The 21803-nt window shown below is 38.3% G+C and overlaps 1 protein-coding gene across 1 annotated transcript in view; it reads left to right on the forward strand.

Annotated features, from left to right (window-relative positions):
• The window catches only part of LOC115211790 (actin-like protein 6B), a 148121-nt gene that overhangs the window by 78246 nt on the left and 48072 nt on the right, over positions 1-21803 (forward strand). Inside the window, exons 6-10 of the mRNA XM_029780479.2 lie at positions 4151-4245; positions 9750-9856; positions 15743-15829; positions 19124-19185; positions 21583-21697. Coding sequence (XP_029636339.1) covers positions 4151-4245; positions 9750-9856; positions 15743-15829; positions 19124-19185; positions 21583-21697 — 466 coding nt within the window. The remainder of the gene's footprint in view (positions 1-4150; positions 4246-9749; positions 9857-15742; positions 15830-19123; positions 19186-21582; positions 21698-21803) is intronic.

Consider the following 21803-nt stretch of genomic DNA (forward strand, 5'->3'; position numbering starts at 1 on the left):
AATAACTGGGAAATTAGCTTTGTAATAGACTGCCATCCTGTCCAGGACGGAGTGTTGAAATCTCACTCACTTCCACACAATGTAAACTGGATTAAACTCTGGCCTTATTAGTCCTGGTGCTCATGGTAGACATATGCACAAGCAATTGGGTCCATAGAAAGCCACGATAGATCCTATCCAGGTTGCCATTTGGTAATTGCATTTTTTGGAGCTCATTTTAGCTATTACCCTTCTTTAATGTATGCCCTACAAAAGTCTCAGACCCAGTTATGTTGTGTGCAAGGTGTGAGTTGAATAGATACATCTCCAAAAATGACCTCTGTATAATTGTTTTCGTGCCACAATATGGAAGGCTAGAGTTAGGAAGTAAATTATGAATCCCTATTCTTCCATCATATTTTCCTCTTAGCAGGGTACATTACTCTGTTTATTCTTGTTGCTGTTATTTTAGGTTCCAGTTGTAAGTTTTGGGGGGAAAATATCCAACAGTAAAATATTTGTTTCTATAATTTCAATTGTAAATATACAAATTGATGAAACTATCCAAATAGTTGAAAATGGTGGATGTGAATTAAATGAGATGCAATGCAGTTTCAGTTTAAGCCAAAATGGAGTACCACTGATGCCTTCTTTCTCATGAGAACACTGCAAGAGAAGTTCTTGAGTACGTCTAAGCCACTATGACTAGCAGCTTTGACAGAACATACTCTTTTGATATTAATCTTGAGATTAATCTTGCTTTGTGATGCAAAATCTTTTGAGATTAATCTTAGTTCGTGATACAAAATCTTTTGAGATTAATCTTGGTTTGTGATACAAAATCTTTTGAGATTAATCTTGGTTTGTGATACAAAATCTTTTGAGATTAATCTTGGTTTGTGATACAAAATCTTTTGAGATTAATCTTGGTTTTTGATACAAAATCTTTTGAGATTAATCTTGGTTTGTGATACAAAATCTTTTGAGATTAATCTTGGTTTCTGATACAAAATCTTTTGAGATTAATCTTGGTTTGTGATACAAAATCTTTTGAGATTAATCTTGGTTTCTGATACAAAATCTTTTGAGATTAATCTTGGTTTGTGATACAAAATCAGTTGAGATTAACCTTGGTTTGTGATACAAAATCTTTTGAGATTAATCTTGGTTTGTGATACAAAATCTTTTGAGATTAATCTTGGTTTGTGATGCAAAATCTTTTGAGATTAATCTTGGTTTGTCATACAAAATCAAACTTCCTGTTTTAAAGTAATTTGAATTAAAACTTTCAAAATTCCATGTTAACTACTCTTGCAAACACCAGCATGATAACGACTGAGATATCTTACCAAATTCTTTCATTATTTTCAAAATGATTGAAACAAATATAGTGAGAAAAGGTTGGGAGTAGCTGAATGGCTTGTTAGCTGTGCAAGTTTTGTCAGCAAGGTGAGATTTAAGACATGTATTCAGTAAAGAATTAAAATGCAGATAGGTTTTCATCAAAGCTCAGTTCTCAGCCCCTTCAATTTGTTACAGTTCTCCAGGTCATAACAAATAGTGTAATAGACACAAATTAGAATTTCTTGAAAATGTTAAAGCCACTGTTGAGGAAATGTATGGTTCGAATGGCTGAAGGACAATTAATATGGGTCAGAAAATGAGACGTTCAATGGATTAAGGTTCCTTACTTATCTTTTGTTCAGATGTGTGAGATATAATGTGAGTTAGCCATTCATAGTAGCAGAGCAAGTAGAGTGGTTTGGATTCCCCACCCATCAAAAAAAAGTTTTTTTCAATGAAATCAATAAAATTAACAGATAGCAAGGAAGATAGAAAATTGACAACTGAAAGAATGTAGATGATATATGTAATTTTTATCTTGATATTTTATATATGTCTGTATGTAACTATGTAGTTTATTTCTGCTTTTTATATTGCTGTTCATAATTACTGGAAGTATGTGTGTGTATGTATGATATATATATATATATATATAAAATACAAAATGGGACAAGAATGCAAAACATCCGGACAACTAGGTGGTACAAAAAGGGACAACAAAACATCCAGATAGACGATACAAAAAAACAAGGACGAGTCATTTGAAGCTTTCTATCCTCAGTCAAGAACCAGATCATCCTCGCAATTTCAGCTGATTAATATATATATCATCATCATCATCATTGTTTAACGTCCGCTTTCCATGCTAACACCCACCCTACAATGTTGTTCTAAAATAAACAATCACATCATTGAAATCTCAGTTACAGGAGAATGCATGATTAATTAAAAGCTGTGTTATTAAATAAGCTATATTTGATAAATCAATCTGAATATTAAAGAGTTAATAACAATTTGCCGAGCTGTACGTGCCTTAAATCTTCATGGATGTGTAGGATGCATCCACTTCATCAGATGTTTGGATGCAGAGTTGAGGGTTTGAAAGAAATTCAGGGTGGCTTCTAGGTGTTTCGGCTTCAGTTGACCAGTTCAGGTCATGTGGTACTAATACTATCAAAGCAATATTTTGTTTATTTTTAGATCCATGTGTTTGGTCAGTATGTTAGCACTAATTTTGATGGAAGGTTATGGTATTTGTGTTGGTCAGAGTGATATAAAAAGGTTGATTGCTTATTGGTCATATGGGGGTGATGTTAGCAGGTATAGTTAGGGGATTTATTGTTGGTTGAGTACTGCACATAGTAGAGTAGAATGTTTTCACATGTCAGGGGTTCAAACACATTAGCAGTAGTAGACTTTATGTGAAAGTAACCATTTTGATGGTGTTGTGTTACTATTTAGTTTGCATAACCAACATGGTGAGCTGTAGAATATGTGATCAGAGAAAATAACTGGTGTCTCTTTAACAGCATTAATACCACATGACCTGAACTGAACAATAGGGGCCTAAATACCCATTCCTTTACTACCCACAAGGGGCTAAACATAGAGTGGACAAACAAGGACAGACAAAAGGATTAAGTTGATTACATCGACCCCAGTGCGTAACTGGTACTTAATTTACCGACCCCGAAAGGATGAAAGGCAAAGTTGACCTCGGTGGAATTTGAACTCAGAACGTAACAGCAGACGAAATACAGCTACGCATTTTGCCCGGTGTGCTAACGATTCTGCCAGCTCGCCGCCTATTTAGGGGCCTAAATACCTAGAAGTCATGTTCAATTTCTTTCAAACTCTCCATTTCAACTACAAATATCTGATGAGATGAGCATGAATAGTTGAGGCAAATTAACCCTTTCGGTACCAACCTGGAAAAAAAAGCTTCTGGCTCTGTAGTACAAATGTCTTGCTTTCAAAAGTTCTGAATTAAAATCTTCCACCAAACCTTAATCACAATTTATGTTCCTAACACTAGCTTAATGATAACTAACTTATTTTTCTAAATTCTTTGTTATATTTAAAATTAATTGAAAGAAACACAGAGCATCTCAAAATAAATACAGTAACAAAAGGGTTAAATACTTGTAACTCCAATCAAATGTGTGGCATGCTGGATATTTGATGATGATGATGATGATGAGGTTCACTCATATATATCTATATGTATATCATCACTTTCACCAATATCTTCACTGCAACAAGTACATTGTCATACACTATCTCTAATGCCATCATTTTATATTTGTTTTAAAGGATTGATTAAGGTTGTAACTTTACAAACCTATGCTTACTGAACATGGGTGGGAACTTTTGAAAATAATAATAATAATAATGAAATTATTGTATACAGTGCTCAGGTGCACCACGACTTGTCAAAAGTGTGTATAAAGCATATGCAGTAATGTACAAATGTCTGGGAAGTAAACAGTGTATGAGTCAGATACATGCTTGCGTGTGTATGGAGGGGAGAAAATCAGGTGTAGTGTTGGCGAATCTCAGGAAGCATGGAAGTTTTAAAGGATGCAGTGCTCCGACAACTAACATCTGATGCCAGCAGTTTGTTCCATACTTCAGCAACTCTTAGTGTGAAAAATTGTTTCCGAAAGTCATGGGAGCTGTGCTGTTTTCTGATTTTATAAACATGCCCATGGGTGTTAGACAGGTGGTGTTTGAAAAGGTGCTCAGAGTTATTGTTTGTAAGATGGTTAATAATTTTATGGGTGTCTTGAAAATATAATCTAAGTGCTTCCTTAACAGTGATTTCCAGTTTTGCAAATGGCCGTTCAACAGGATTAATTTTGGACAGTGGTGCCACACATACTACAGCTGTGCCTGTCTATGATGGTTATGTTTTAACACAAGGTAGGTTATGTTCTTTGATTAATTTAACTGCATCATACGCAAAATAAAACACATTAAAATGCCTATTTACTCACCTTGTACCTCGACTTCACATCTCTCCATCTCTACAAGAGGAAGCCATGTATTCACCTCTTCAGCAAAACATCTATTCCTGTCCCCACTTTCATAATTTCACATCCTTTAACACTATATCCCCATTCAGTTGAGTGGTTTTGTTTTGCCTACTTACTCACCTTGTACTATGACTTTACATCTGTCTGTTTGTCTGTCTCTCTACTGGAGGAAGCCATGTATTCACCTCTTCAGCAAGACATCTATTCCTGCCCCTCCCCTATCATAATTTCACATCCTTCAACACTATATCCCCACTCAGTTTAGTGGTCTTGTCTTACACGTACTTGATCTCACTAGTGCTGGTGCCACAGAAAAAACATCCATTGGTGTTAAGGACATCCAGTTGTTGAAACCATGCTGAAGCAGACAGGCTTTGGCACAACCCTCTGACTCATTCGCTCCTGTTGAACATGACAACATGGAAAAATAGGACATTAAAGTGATGATACTATCAACAGTATTGTTATTTTGTACCTAGAAATTATCTAACAGCTACGACAAATGTGAATCATACACATATTTAGGATCTTTTCGGTTTGAACGGCAGTTTTTAACATAATTTCTAGGTAACTAAAAATTTTAAACTTCGTATACTGGTAGAATGTGTTTATAAAACATCTTTTTCTCTTGGCTTTATTGAGAAAATTCTATAGTTTGTAAGATATTTGTTGTTTTTTCTTCAATTTCTGCAATTTCAACCAATCAAATACATCTATTGAGGTAAAAAAACATTTCGTGCCGTATGAATATGTCCCTCGTTTAAGAAACAGATTGGGTTTATTTACATTTGTGAAGAAAAAAAAGATACCCTTCCCACTAACTTTAAAACAGATTGAAATGCAATAGATCGATACTAGGGTCATAATTACGGGTGACAATTTCATATGACAACGCTAGAAAAAACTGCCGTTCAAACCGAAAAGGTCTCATATTTACATACACACATTTTCACATATCTATATATACATACACACTCACACACACAAAGTTTTGACCATTTTTATATGTGGTCCAGATTCAAATCAACACCTGAGTATATATGTAAATATTTGTAGCTATTTGTGTGTGTGTGCTGTCTGTGAAAGTATATCTCTATATACCATTGGTAGTGTTTGTAGTATGCTTGTGTTCATGCATATTTGAGTAAAAGCAAACAGATATAGATACAGCTATGCATCTATGTTGTTATTACGGGAGTGTATATGTATATCTTATCTGATAAGATTATCTGTATATTTCTATACACGTTAACATCATGAATATTCATGAAGGAAGGTGGTAGTAGGGAGCTTTAGGCTAGAAAGGCAGCTAAGTCGCAAATCTATCTATCTATCCGCTCAGTCGAAGTCGACTCTCGGTTACTCGTTGGATCAGTGTCCTCCAGTCAGTTCTATCCTGGGCTGCTTCTTTCAAATTGGCTATGTCCATTCCGGTATCACTCTTGATGGTGTCAAGCCAGCGGGTTCTTGGTCGGCCTCTTCCTCTCTTGCCACTGACCATTCCGAGCACGATGTCCTTCTCCAGGGATTTTCTCCGCATAATATGACCGAAATATGCCATTTCTATGCTTGGTGATCTTAGCTTCTAGCAACATTTTTGGCCTGATCTGCTTGAGAACTTCTCCATTGGTGAGCCTCGCTGTCCATGGAATCCGTAAAAGTCTTCTCCAACACCAAAGCTCGAATGCATTAATTCTCTTCTGGTCAGCTTTCTTTAGTGTCCAGGTCTCGTATCCATAAGTCGCAAATATACTTGGTTAAACCGTAGGCAGAAAAAAAAAGATTTGCATGTCCTGCAAATTGAGGGACAGAGGCTTAAAGTGTTCAGAATTGCAATGAGAGATCAGACTGAGAAGTGTATTTGGAATGATGAAGGCATGCTTACCATTGACATGGAAGACAAGAAAGTAGCATGTAAGTGCTATTAAAAAAGGCTGCTGAAGAGGGAGATCACATAGGATAAAGAAACGCTACTTTATGCTGACCCTGCAAGAGACAAGCAATTCTGTTGATAGCTGTGTGGTAGATAAAGCAACAAGGACATGAAAAGAGAGAGAAAGAGAGCTGCAGGCCTCTCAGGGATAATAATAATAATAATAATAATAATGAAATTATTGTATACAGTGCTCAGGTGCACCACAACTTGTCAAAAGTGCGTATAAAGCATATGCAGTAATGTACAAATGTTTGAAAAGCGAACAGTGTATGAGTCAGATACATGCTTGCATGTGTATGGAGGGGAGAAAATCAGGTGTAGTGTTGGCGAATCTTAGGAAGCATGGAAGTTTTGAAGGATGCAGTGCTCCGACAACTAACAACTGATGCTGGCAGTTTGTTCCATGCTTCAGCAACTCTTAGCATGAAAAGATGTTTCGGAAAGTCATGGGAGCTGTGCTGTTTTCTGACTTTGTAAACATGTCCACGGGTGTTAGACAGGTGGAGTTTGAAAACTCGGGTGTTTGACAGGTGGATATTTGAAGAGGCTCTCAAACTATCTGGTGAGGTAGGATACACAATTATCACCCAGATAATCAAGTTATACAAGATGTCATGGCCTATTACACTTACATGTGAGTATCATTGTAAACTATTACAAAGGCAAAGGAGATACCTTAGAGAGATGCAACTATAGAAGAACTAAACTTCTAGACCAAATTATTAAGGTCATAGAGAAAACCATAGCTCAATTGATCTGTGATAGAGCAAACCTGGTTGAAATACAGCTAGGCTTTGTCCCCAGTGCATCACAAATGTAATCTTCCTAGTGATTAGGAGAAATACCTGGCTAAGAATAAGCCACTATTCCTGGTTTTCATTGATTTGGAGAAAGTATTTGACAGGGTATAGTGTTCATATAATTTGGTGGGTACTGAGGAAACTTGTAGATGAATGGTTCATGAAGGCTTTACAAGCTGTATACAGAATGGAATGATGAAGGCATGCTTACCATCGATGTGGAAGACAAGAAAGTAGCATGTAAGTGCTATTAAAAAAGTGAAAGTCAACAGTGATGTCAGTGTTGTATATAGTCTGAGTGTAAAAGTTCATTATGGTTCAGCCCTTAATTTGCTATTCATTGTAGTCCTGCTAGCCATCACAGAGGAGTTTAAAATTATCTGTTCTTGGAATTCCTGTATGCTGATGTTTAGTTTTCATAGCTGAGTCTATAGAGAAATTCGAGAGGAGATTCTAGAGATGGAAACTAAACGTAGAATCAATAGATCAGAAGAACCTGGCACCTTCAGGGAAATGGCTTGTTTGATGCAGAAAATGAGTTGGTATAAACTGCATATGCTGTACCCAGTGTAAGCTATTGACTCGTGTGTTGTAAAATCACAGGCAGGCAATCAGAGAACTTCAGTTCAAATGTGATGTGATGGTACATAGTATGAACACAACAGCAATAGATTCTCTTGAAATGCCATTCTCTTGAAATGCCCAGATGACTCTCTAGATGTGGTTAATAGCTTTTGTTACCTTGAAAATGTAATTAGCAAGGGAGGTGGTTGCTTTGAAAGTATTGTAGCCAGAGTAAGGATATATTGGATAATATTTGGATAGCTACCGTTGCTTCTTACAGCAAAGATTTTTTTCCCTTAGAGTGAAGGGCAGGTTGTATGATGCTTGTGTTAGAATTATGGTGTTGCATGGTAGTAGCATATGGGCTTTGAAAGCAGAAGATTTGAGGAGATTTGAAAGAAATGAAGGAAGGTGGTCTGTCTATTAGTGTGTGTATACACACACATACACACACTGATCGAAAAAGTATAGGGACTGTTGCTATGGTAACGGAGCTAAAGTATGCAGAATGAAGTTGACTGACCTTGAACTCTGTTGTGCACATACACTAAGTTATAACATTCTTGCTCATTTCTGTTGCTACCATACAGCATCATAGTTCTAACACCAGCATCATACGACCTGCCCTTCACTCTAAGGGGGGAAAATCTTTGTTGTTAGAAGCAATGGTAGCTATCTAAATATTATCCAATATATTTTCACTCTGGCTGCCATACTTTCAGTGTGGCCACCTCCCTTGCTTGGAAGTAAAGTGATTAGAGTGTGGTCATCGGACAGAGTTACATGTGTCCAGTGGGTGGCAACTCCTCCATGACAATGCACCTGCCCATTCAGCACAGCTTGTGCAACAGTTTTTGACCAAGCACAACACTTCCCAGGTCCGACAACCACCATATTCCCCAGATCTTGCCCCTTGTGACTTTTCCCTCTTTCCCAAAATCAAATCCCACTTGAAAGGGATGCAAGAGGGCAACTGCTTGCTATCTCAAAAATGGAGTTCCAGGAATGGTCCCATTGGTGGAAATGATGCTGGATAAAGTGTGTGGCTTCAGGAGGGGGGCCTACTTTGAAGGAAGTTAAGTGCCAAATTGAAATGTGAGCACGTAAAAAGCACCATTTGAGCGTGGCTGATGTCAGTGCCACCTGACTGACCCCCATGGTGTTTGGCGTTAGGAAGGGCATCTAGCTGTAGAAACATTTCCAAATCAGATTAGGGCCTGGTGCAGCCCCCTAGCTTTCCAGTTTGTAGTCAAACTGTCCAGCCCATGCCAGCTTGGAAAGCAGGCGTTAAACAACAACAATGATGATGATGATGATGAGTCCTGCTACTTTTTGATCAGTCCTCATATATATTATCATCATCATCATCATCGTTTAACGTCCGCTTTCCATGCTAGCATGGGTTGGACGTATGACTAAGGGCTGGTGAACCAGATGGCTGCACCAGGCTTCAATCTTCATCTGGCAGAGTTTCCACAGCTGAATGCCCTTCCTAACGCCAACCACTCCGAGAGTGTAGTGGGTGCTTTTTACATGCCACCGGCATGGGGCCAGTCAGGCGGCACTGGCAACGACCTCGCTCGAATCTTTTACTCATGCCACAGGCACGGGTGCCAGTAAGGCGATGCTGGTAACAATCACACTCGAATGGTGTCTTTTTTGTGCCACCGGTATGGAGGCCAGATAGCCGCTCTGGCAGCGATCTATATATATATATATATATATATATATATAATTGTGACTGTGTGGCTCCTATAGTCCTAGTTGACCAAAACCTTGTGAGTGAATTTGTTTGGTAGAAACTGTTTGTGGGTTTGTGTCTCCTTGATTTAACATTGCATGATTCTTGTAAATGAGTGTCGCTGTCATAGAGACAGTAGCATCCATTTCCAATATTCTGTGAAAACATGGCTGAGCATGAGGAAATATTAACTTGATTAGAAACAAGTGAATGTTGGCAACAGAAAGAGCATCAAGCCACAAAAAAAATCTGCCTCGTTAAAAACTCCATCTGACCCATGCCAGCATGGAGAAACAGATGTTAAAATGATGACGCTGATGTTTAAAATATTGTTTGTGCTCTGTTTTTAGCAATTGTAAAATCCCCGCTGGCAGGTGACTTCATTATCATGGAAAGCAAGAAAATGTGTGAAGAACTTGATATTGAGATTGTCCCGCCATACCTTATACGTGCAAAGGTAAGGAGTGTTTTTTTTTTGTTTTTAGAAAAATTGAATAATAATAATAATTGTAGTACCAGGCAGTGGCTCTCATGGCTTCTGATCTTAACTGATTGGAAGTGTTATAATGTACATTGTTTTGTCTCGGTATAAAGATGGGCTACAGCAAATATTCTGCTCAATACTACAGATTTGCTTGTCAGTTGCTTAATCTTAACTAGTTGAGCATGTCCCTTAGTGGCTGACGATATGTGCAGCTCTGATCACGAGCAGAAGTAGTGGTGGGGCATCGTAACCATGTGTTGAGAGGAATTCTTTGGGGTTTGGATAATTCACCTCTGGAAACATAGGTGTTTTGTTCAGCATCTTTAAACGACCCTTATTCAGGGACTTTCTGAGCGGGATGGGTTACTCGACCTGAAGAAAATTCTAACTGGGCCCCACATGCACTGTTTATCTTGATATGAGATTTCCATGTTGTGCACATATGGTTGTGATGCATGTGCCTGGTGTATCTTTATCAGATGGGTATACTGGGCTTTGTATATTTTACCCTAGTGTCACTTTGATGGCATGCTCTGCTCTCTCACTCAATTATAATAATAATAATTGGTGCATTGGGAACTGTGAGCAAAGCTATAGACAAATGGTTGACAGAGGTTGGAATAGAATACCCTGTAGAGCTTCTACAGAAAGTTTGCCTCTTCGCGACAGGAAAGATTAACAGGAGGGTCTTAAGTACTTGAAAGACTATTGAAAGTTTGCTGATGCTTAAGTTTAAGTTTACCCACTGCCCATGTAAATTCTACCAAGAATAAGAACAAAGCTGAGCCAAATCAATCAAAAATAATAAAAACATCGATAATAATAGTACTTAATTGTACTTGTGATGGCATTCACCCAGGGCGGGTTGAACCGGCTTCTTCTCTGTTCCTAATGGCATCACGAACCATGGTGGCCTACACTCGACGGTCCTGTGCAAGGTCACTGGAGATAGCGAGCCATTTGTGGTTCCATCTGCGCAGACCGGCCACCTGCGGACCTGAGAGTTCGGAGAGGTCTTCCTTTATCGTTGTTGCCCGGGACTTCAGCTGCCTACCGTGTGTTTGTGCATGACCGAAGCACTGAAGGGAGGGGCTGGAGATTCAGGCGATGACAAAGACCAGCTGTAGGAACCTGATCAATGCATCGGCAGCGAAGAATGTGGCGGAGACAGTCATTGTCGAACACCTCCAGCCTTCGCTGATCGATTCCCCTCATAGGCCATGTTTCACAACCATAGAGGAGGATAGTACAAACGACGGCCCGGTAGATTCGCCCTTTGGTCTCCGAGGAGATCTCTCTTCTGTCCCACAGGCACCGCTGGAGGCGCACGAAAGCAGATCTGGCAGCACCTATGTGACGCTTGACCTTGAGCGAGCGAATAATAATAGTAGTAATTGAAAGGTAAAAGAATGAAGTTAATGGAGTCTTTAGACTTGAATAGTAACCTAATAAAATCCTCTCTGTACTTGACTGGCTTCCGTGCAGGTGGCACGTAAAATGCGCCAATCCGACCGTGGCCGATGCCAGCCTCGCCTGGCACCAGTGCAGGTGGCACGTAAAAAGCACCCACTACACTCACGGAGTGGTTGGCGTTAGGAAGGGCATCCAGCTGTAGAAACATTGCCAGATAAGACCGGAGCCTGGTGCAGCCTTCTGGCTTCCCAGATCCCCGGTCGAACCATCCAACCCATGCTAGCATGGAGAACGGACGTTAAACGATGATGATGTTGTAGCTTGTGGAACAGGTGATAGAAATTATATCTTAGCTTGTATTAAACCAATTTATTCTTGCAATTTCAACCAGACGGGGAAATGTCAACGTCTAAAGTTGTCTGGAGGATTCCTATGCATTTTATTCGCAACAAATTAATTAATTTGAACACAGAATTCCTTTGTAAAGTTAAATTTTGGTACTTAAATTCCCATTTGTTGCATCATTAAGGTTTTATGTTTAACCCTTTAGTGTTCAGATTATTCTGTCAAATGTGATGTTTGTTTATTTATATTGTTTTGAATTAATCCTGCATTATCTTGTAATTTAGAGATTTCAGTGATGCTATTTTTTAGTTTTAGAACGACATTGTAGGGCTGAGGTGAGAGGCGAGAGCTGGTCAGTTTCAATATAAAACAGGTTAAATATTTTGGCCGGATATGGCCGGTTTGAATGCTAAAGGGTTAAAATAACTCTGCCAGCAGATATTTGAAATTTTTCTTACAAGGTGCTGTGAAAGGAAAGAAAGAAGAGGTTAGATTTTATTGTACCTCAGGAGAATTGTTATACCCGTAATAAACACATGCATTGGTTCTATTTCACTTCTCTTATTGTTGTTAGTCACTTAGTCAACCAATTAACTAATAGATAGTTTATTTAATTGTTTGGTCAGTTGGTTTGGTTTGCTGAAGTCCCTTCTTTGCCATTTGCAACCTCATCAGTGAGATGCCCTCTCTACAACAAGTCTACTACAGCTTCTCCATGATCAAACAGCCCTAGAATAGAAAGGGTGTGTCATTGATGAGGTTGATTGATTGACTGAATGATTAATTAAACAATCAGTTTGTTTATTGGTTAAATGATTAACTAATATAGGCATAGGAGTGACTGTGTGGTAAGTAGTTTGCTTACCAACCACATGGTTCTGGGTTCAGTCCCACTGTATGGCACCTTGTGAGTGGATTTGGTAGACGGAAACTGAAAGAAGCCCGTCCTATATATATATATATATATATATTATATATATATATATATATATATATATATATTATATATATATATATGTACCGGAGCCTGGTGCAGCCTTCTGGCTTCCCAGATCCCCGGTCAAACCGTCCAACCCATGCTAGCATGGAGAACGGACGTTAAACGATGATGATGTATGTATGTGTGTGTGTGTATACGTTTGTGTGCCTGTGTTTGGCCCCCCAACATCGCCTGTCAACCGATGCTGGTGTGTTACGCCCGCATATCTTAGCGGTTCGGCAAAAGTGACTGATAGAATAAGTCCTGGGGGCGATTTGCTCGACTAAAGGCGGTGCTCCAGCATGGCCACAGTCAAATGACTGAAACAAGTAAAAGAATAAAGAGTAAATGACTAACAACAATAATAAGATGTAAATGAAATAGAACCAGTGTATGTTTATTATCGGCATAATGACCCTCACAACTTACAACAAAATCTGTTTCAGTACGAGTTCACATCAAGAATTTTGCCATCCAAATAAAAAGGGGCTAGATGCAAAAAATTAGGTTAGATTCTGTTTTATGTTTAAGTCTTTCTATACAATGTGGGCTTAACCACATTTCTCTGTTAAGGAGCATAAGGCCAGTTTTCTGGTTTCTGTAGTGTGTAATACTCCTCCCTGGATGGGATGCTAGTCTGTTGCAGGATTCCTCATTTTTACCAGCTGAATGGACTGCAGCAACTTGAAATGAAGTGTTTTGCTCAACAACACACTACACCACGTGGTCCAGGAATTGAAACCACAATGTTATGATCAGGAGTCCAACACCCTAACCACTAAGCCATGCACCTCCACTTCCTATACAAATGATTAGAGAAAATTCATCAGGATGTAAAACAAGGGAGATGACAAAGGACATGACAGGTGGAGAGATGTAGAGTTGGAATGAACCCAGGGCTGCATAAATACTAATGGTTACTTTGGAACTTATGTCTGTCATGAACTTCAGGACTCATCAGGCCAGAGCTTATCACAGTTCTCATGGAGTATAAGTGACCAAGAGTGAAGGAACATGGCTTAGTGGTTAGGGTATTCTACTCACAATCATGAAGTCATGTGTTTGATTCCCAGCTGTGCATCGTGTCTTTGAGCAAGGCTCTTGTATTTCATGTTACTCTAATCCACTTGACTGGCAAAAATGAGTTGTAATTCAAAGGACCGGCCTTGTTACACTGAATTTCCTTGAGAAATGCATTAAGAGTATGCGTGTCTGTGGAGTGCTCAACCACTTGCAAGTTGATTTCATGAGCAAGCTGTTCTGTTGATCAGATCAGCTGGAACCCTTGTCATTGTAACTGACAGAGGGAGTACCAGTTTAAGTGACTGAGATTACAACACCCACCCCTGTATGGGATGTTGGTCTGTTAGTTTTAACTTCCCAGATATTGCTGGAACTCAAAGTTGAGTGGACTGGAGCATTGTGAAATGAATTGTTTTGCTCAAGAACACAATGCATTGCCCAGCTCTTGAATTGAAACCACAGTCTTACAATTGTGGGAATAACACCCTAACAACTAAGCCACACTCCTTGAATAGCTGTCTAGCTATTCAATAAATATTGGATCTTTACCTTTTTTGACCTACAGATTTAAAAAATAATTTTTTGTAACTAAACATTTTCAAACTTTGAACACTGGTAGAATGTGTCATATAAAACATGTTTTACTCTGAGCATTGTTAAGAAAAACTTATATTTACAAAGTAATTTCACGTTAAAGTGGGCTTATTTCGGTAATTTCAACCAATCAATGACGTGTATTCAGCTGTTTATCAACGACTATCGGCAGTGTATTTTTCGTTTGTCATTGTTATTTATGACATCGTTTGTGCGTTTGTACTGGTTTTAGCTTTAAGGCTTCAAGGTTAGGGTTGTCATAAATAACAGTGACAGACGAAAAATACACTGCAGGAAGTTCTTGTTGACAAACAATGGCAGTAATTTTATTCAGCTGAATACAGGTCATTGATTGGTTGAAATTACCGAAATACTACAACTTTAACGTGAAATTATTTCATAAATATAAGCTTTTCTCAAAAATGCTAAGAGTAAAACATGTTTTATATGACACATTCTACCAGTGTTCAAAGTTTGAAAATGTTTAGTTACAAAAAATTATTTGTTAAATCTGTGGGTCAAAAGGTAAAGCTCCTAAATATTTAGCAAGATTCAATACCAACATGTCAAATAACAAAGTCTAAGCCATGACATGGTACAACCTTGTTCATGTGACACCAATCAGCAGCTGGTGATAGGTTCTTCTAGATCAGTGGTTCTCAACCACTTTCTATCTATGGACCCCTTTGTTTACTATTTTATTCTAGTGGACCATTCGATGTCTAAAAACTAGTTTTATAGATAACTCTTTCAAAATTCCTATTTTATTTGTCACACATTAACTTGTGCAGGACGAACTATGTAAAACATTAGGGAAAGAAATCTTGTTCCTTGCAATAAATACATCTAATCAAAATTTTTCATGGACCCTTAAAATACTACTGTGGATTTCCAATTAACTACTTTGCCTGCATGGACCCCCAAAAATCTTATATGAATCCTGGTTGAAAACCAGTGTTCTAGATCCTTCTTGAACATCTTAGTTCAAGGGTTATAAATAGGCTTCGAGTGCCAACTTGGCAGAATGTCGTAGACGTCTGGGCAGAATGCCGTCTTCACTGTTGCTGATCTTAATTGAGTAAAGACTGGCTGATTCATTCACTTTCTGGCTTTTAAACTGTTATTCAACCTTATGGACAGCAGCTAAAGTTTTGCAAACATGCTGCTATAGTTTTATGATGTGAATCCTGTGAGTATATTTTCTCCTGTCTTGGCAAGCTTAAGTAGAGAGCTTTTGTAATCAGCTATTTATAAATACTGCAGAATTATTCTTTCAATTGTGTTGACTCTTGGAAACTTCCTAATTCACGACCCACCTAAATATCACTTGTGCTGTGAATAAATGTTATTTGAATGTTTGCATGTTGTTGTTATATCATTCACACACAGCCTTACCTACAAAACACTATTTGCAACAGACCCAAACAAAAGCTTATGTTTCTTAAAGTTGTAAAATTGAATTTTCCAAGATATCTATCACTAATTAATTTTCAATTTAATTCCAGGAACCTGTACAAGAGAATGAATCACCTAAATATGTAAAAAGGGAAGTTCCTGAAGTTACTAAATCATTCCATAACTATATGGTCAAGGTAAATTTCTTTGGTATTTCACTAATTTCTTACATAAACGTAGGCGTAGGAGTGGCTGTGTGGTAAGTAGCTTACTTACTAACCACATGGTTCCGGGTTCAGTCCCACTGCATGGCACCTTGGGCAAGTGTCTTCTACTATAGCCTCGGGCCGACCAAAGCCTTGTGAGTTGATTTGGTAGATGGAAACTGAAAGAAGCCCGTCGTATATATTTATGTGTGTGTGTTTGTCCCCCCCAACATCGCTTGACAACCGATGCTGGTATGTTTATGTCCCCGTAACTTAGCGGTTCGGCAAAACAGACCAATAGATTAAGTAACTGGGCTTACAAAGAATAAGTCTTGGGGTCGATTTGCTCGACTAAAGGCGGTGCTCCAGCATGGCCACAGTCAAATGACTGAAACAAGTAGAAGTGTAAACACTACTGTGTATCTAAGTAGGGCTTCTGTCAGTCAAGATTGACCATGTATCTGTACATGTTCATGCAGGCCTGAGCAAGATCTTTTTTTTTTGTGGAAGGCTGGTTGCTGTACATGCTTGCAAGTCACTTTCTTGACAAATTGGTGCCACGTACGAAGCGTCCATGCTGGTGTTACATAAAAAGTGTTAATGCTGGTGACATGTAAAAATTATTCATGCTGGTGTCAAATAAAAAGCACCCAGTACACTCTGTAAAGTGGTTGGCATTAGGAAGGGCATCCAGCTGTAGAAACCATGCCAAACCAAACAAGTGGATATCCTGGTGCAGCTCTCCAACTTACCAGCTTCTGTCAAACCATCCAACCCATGCCAGCATTGAAAACAGACTTTGAATGATGATGTTGATGCAGCAGTTAAGAAGTTTGCTTCAGTTTCATTACATGGCATCTTGGGCAAATGTCTTCTACTATAGCTGTGGACTGACTAAAGCCTTGTTAGTGGATTTGGTAAACTGAAAGAAACCCTTGTATGTATGTGTGTTTGTGCCTCCTTGTCTTGACTGTATTTTCTAGGTGCAAACAATTGTCACTGTCATAAGTGGTGCCCCTCATTTCCAGTCTTCCATAAAAACATGTCTGATCGGGGGGTGGGGGTGGATATGACCCTGCTTGGAAAAGATAAGGTTGGCAACAAGAGCTGAGGCTTTATATAGCTATGGTGTGACCTCACCTGGAATTTGCATCACCGATCTGGAACCCCTATCTTGCCCAGGATATTAATTGTCTGGAAGCCGTTCAGCGACGTGCAATCAAGAGAATACCCTCCATCAGGCATTTGCCATATTCTGAACGCCTTACTTCCCTGGGCATGGATACATTGAAACTCCGACGTCTGGCAACTGACTTGGCAGACACCCATAAAATTATTAACCATCTTACTAACAATAACTCTGAGCACCTTTTCAAACTCCACCTGTCTAACACCCGTAGACATGTTTACAAAGTCAGAAAACAGCACAGCTCCCATGACTTTCGGAAACATTTTTTCACGCTGAGAGTTGCTGAAGCATGGAACAAACTGCCAGCATCAATTGTTAGTTGTCGGAGCACTGCATCCTTCAAAACTTCCATGCTTCCTGAGATTCTGCAACAATTTCATTATTATTATTATTATTTAAAAGCATCAAACCATAGATACTTTGCCTCAAAAAACTCCAACTGACCCATGCCAGCATGGAAAAACGGATGTGACAGCCATGATGATGATAGAACATTGAATAGAATATTTTTCAGTGTTTTTTGGGTCCCCGAGTTCAAATCTCATCAAGGTTACCTTTGGCTTTTGTCATTTTGGGATCAGTAAAAATATATCAATCCAAGGCAGTAAATTAGTACGACTGCTAGAGTGTCAGATATACCTTGTAGTTTTTGTTCTGAATCTTTGTCTTATAACAGCAATGACTGATGTTAAGCTGTATTGACCCTAAGACAGCTTTATTTCTTTAGGGCTGTTTTGTACGTTTTGAAATAAATACAATTAAAAGGCTTAGGCATGGCTATGTGGTTAAGAAATTCTCTTTGCTACCATGCAGATTCAGATTCTGTCTCATTGCACAACATCTTGGACAAGTATTTCCTACTATAGTCCTTGGTTGACCAATGTCTTGTGAATGACTTTGATAGAAACTGTGTGGAAACCTATTGTGTGTGCCTTGTGTGTGAATTTGGCACACGGAAACTGTGAAAGCCTATGCATGAGTGTGTACATATACAGACACACACACACACTAAGATATAATAGTAAAATAATATATTATGATATATTAAATACATTGTAATATAGGTGGCTGTTGCAATGGAAACCAAAAAGGCAAAATTCATAAATAAGGGTGCAAAATAAGAGCTAAAAATATAACTTGAATAGCTTCACAAAATCACCAGCCTCATGGGACTGCAAGTGGCACAACATCTTTCTTTGGTGCAATAAACTCGCCAAATGAAGTAGTTTGAGGTATATATATATTGGCATCAGGAAAGGCATCCAGCTGTAGAAACATTGCCAGATCAGACTGGGCCTGGTGCAGCCTTCTGGCTTCCCAGACCCTAGTTGAACCGTCCAACCCATGCTAGCATGGAAAGCGGACGCTAAATGATGATCATGATGATGATGTTTCTCAGGGCGGTGAGCTGGGAGAATCATTAGCACGCCAGGTGAAATACTTAGTGGTATTTCGTCTGCCGTTAGGTTCTGAGTTCAAATTCCGCCGAGGTCGACTTTGCCTTTCATCCTTTCGGGGTCGATAAATTAAGTACCTGTTACGCACTGGGGTCGATGTAATCGACTTAATCCGTTTGTCTGTCCTTGTTTGTCCCCTCTGTGTTTAGCCCCTTGTGGGTATTAAAGAAATAGGTATTTCGTTTGTCTCTGAATTCAAATTCTGGCGAGGTTGGCATTGCCTTTCATCCTTTTGGGGTCGATTAAATAAGTACCAGTTATGCACTGGGGTTGATGTAATCGAATTAATCTCTTTGTCTGTCCTTGTTTGTTCCCTCTATGTTTAGCCCCCTGTGGGCAATAAAGAAATATATATATATATATATATATATATATTTGTTTTTCTGTCCCACAGCTTGACAACCAGTGCTGGTTTGTTTACATCCCTATCCTAGCTGTTCAACAAAAGAGACTTAGTACTTAAATATAAGTACCAGGGTGGCATGAATTGTTTAAGTTAGCCTTTCAATGCAATACCACAGCATGACTGCAACCCAATGACTGAAACAAATAAACGATAAAAAATACAATATTTGATGACTTTTGCGTTTTTAACCTGATTCTACATCAATTAATTTATTCCTTTTTATTTCTTCCTAGGATGTCCTTCAAGACTTTGTTGCTACTGTTTTGCAAGTGTCTGATAGTCCTTATGAAGATAGGTAGAGTATTATCCTTATGGGTTTCATCTATATTTTTCTTCTTTTAACCATTTGTCATCTATAATGGTTTATTTTCATAAGACAGTGGGAGACTGAGATATTTCTTGCATTCAAATAATAACACTTTGTAAGATTGGCACTTAGCTACAATGTATTGTGGGAGGGTGTAGTTGATCCAGTCAGACCAGCATTTGGCTGGGGAATGAATTACTTTAGCAACCTGAAAAAATGGTGAAAATATGAAAATTGACCGAATGAAACTTGAATTAAGAACTTAGAAGGGAGATAACCAATATTGATATAGATTCAAGCATTTAAGCTTATCAGGAAGCTTATGACAATTCTATTATGAGAAATAGTAGCAGAATCACAGTAAGTGTTTTGGTCTGTAGATTTTAAAATATGTTGAATCATTTCAAATGCTCTTTAATTTGAAGTTCGTGGATCCAAGTTATGTGGTTAAGAAGCTCATTTTGCAACCTTGTGGTTTTGGGTTCAGTCCAACTGCACAGCATCTTGGGCTAGTGGCTTCTACAACCCCAGGTTGAGCTTTGTGAGTGAATTTGGTCGATGGAAATTGTGTGGAATCCTATCATATATATATAGTTTACAGATTAGAGACTGGTATTTTTTGTATAGAATAGGCATTGTAGTACTCAAGAGATTTGAACTTGAGCAGGTAGAGGAGTAAGTGTAAGGACAAGCAATTTAGGCGAGTTGATAGAGAAAAAATATTAAATACATTTAATACAAAAAAAATGTATATAAGTATACATATAAAAAATGTCTGACTTACACAGAATGGAAGTGATATCAGAAATTAACGAGTTTTACAAGTAAAACTCCTACTCAATCCCCTTAATTCCTGATACCGTTTCCATTCTGTGTAAGTTAAAAATTTTTTTATATGTACATATATGTATATTTTTGTATTTGATATTGTTTCTATATTGAATTGCCTGACTTGCTTGTCCTTTCATTTACACCTAAATATAATAAATATATATATAGTTTACAGTTCCAATTTAGGTAGGATCAATAAAAAAAAATGTACTCTATCCTGTGAGAGAGAGAAAGAGGTACTTAAAGTATGAAACTATCAGTAGTTCTTTTGAAATTGTGTATATTAATGATATATATATATATATATCACGTAAAAGCACCCACTCCACTCTTGGAGTGGTTGGCATTAGGAAGCGCATCAATCTGTAGAAACTCTGCCAAATCAGATTGGAGTCTGGTGCAGCCATCTGGCTCACCAGTGCCCAGTCAAACTGTCCAACCCATGCCAGCATGGAAAGTGGACGTTAAACAATGATGATTATGATATATATATAAGCACATACATGTGTGTGTGTATGTTTGTTACACTGCACTATCACTTGACAACTACCATTGGTTTTTGGACATCCCAGTAACTTAGTTGTGTAGCAAAAGAGTCTGATAGAATAAGTACCAGGCTTAAAAAACAAGTACTGGGGTTAATTTGTTTGACTAAAGCCCTTCAAGATAGTGCTCCAGCATGGCTGCAGCCCAATGACTGAAACAAATAAGATAAAACAGCAAATTTATTTGTTTTTTTTAAAATAAATTTGGTATCTACTATTTCTGACACTCTCTACTATATTGACATTTTAATTCTTCACAGCAAATAAATTTTTTCAGTATGTATGATAAATAAGACATTATATATAATCCTTTAGCATTCAAACTAGCCATATCCAGCCCAGATATTCTGTTTTATATCCAAGCCAGCCAAATCAGGCCTCTTGCACCTACTCCACAATATCATTCTAAAAATATATTATCACATTATAATAGGCACAAGAGTGGCTGTGTGGTAAGTAGCTTGCTTACCAACCACATGGTTCTTGGTTCAGTCCCACTGCGTGGCATCTTGGGCAAGTGTCTTCTACTATAGCCTCGGGCCGACCAAAGCCTTGTGAGTGGATTTGGTAGACGGAAACTGAAAGAAGCCCATCGTATATATGTATACATATATATATATGTATGTGTGTGTATATGTTTGTATGTCTGTGTTTGTCCCCCCAACATTGTTTGACAACCGATGCTGGTGTGTCCCTGTAACTTACGGTTCAACGAAAGAGACTGATAGAATAAGTACTAGGCTTACAAAGAATAAGTCCTGGGGGTCGATTTACTCGAATAAAGGCGGTGCTTCAGCATGGCCACAGTCAAATGACTGAAACAATTAAAAGGGAGTAAAAGAAAAAGAGACATCCTCAAAATCTTGAAGTCACAAGCTTATACAAAACAGTGTGAATAGATAAGCATTATGTTTGGCCTGGTAACCTAAATGCTAAAGGATTAATTGCACTTTTTACATGTCTTCATAATCTTTCTGATATTTCCTATATCAATTTGTTTCTTCTCCAGCCAAACTGATACAATGCCATCACTTCACTATGAATTTCCAACAGGCTACAACCAAGAGTTTGGTTGTAGACGGTTTAAAGTAAGCGAAGGCCTGTTTGATCCAAGCATTATCAAGGTAACATTTTCACTATTCACTTCAAATTAGAAGAAATTCTTTATCAACTGATATAATTTGTCTCTGAGATATTTAGGTTAAGAAATATCTTGTTTTATAGCCTTGA

This window comes from Octopus sinensis, linkage group LG5 (assembly GCF_006345805.1).
Source record: "Octopus sinensis linkage group LG5, ASM634580v1, whole genome shotgun sequence".
NCBI classification, from domain to species: Eukaryota; Metazoa; Mollusca; class Cephalopoda; order Octopoda; family Octopodidae; genus Octopus; species Octopus sinensis.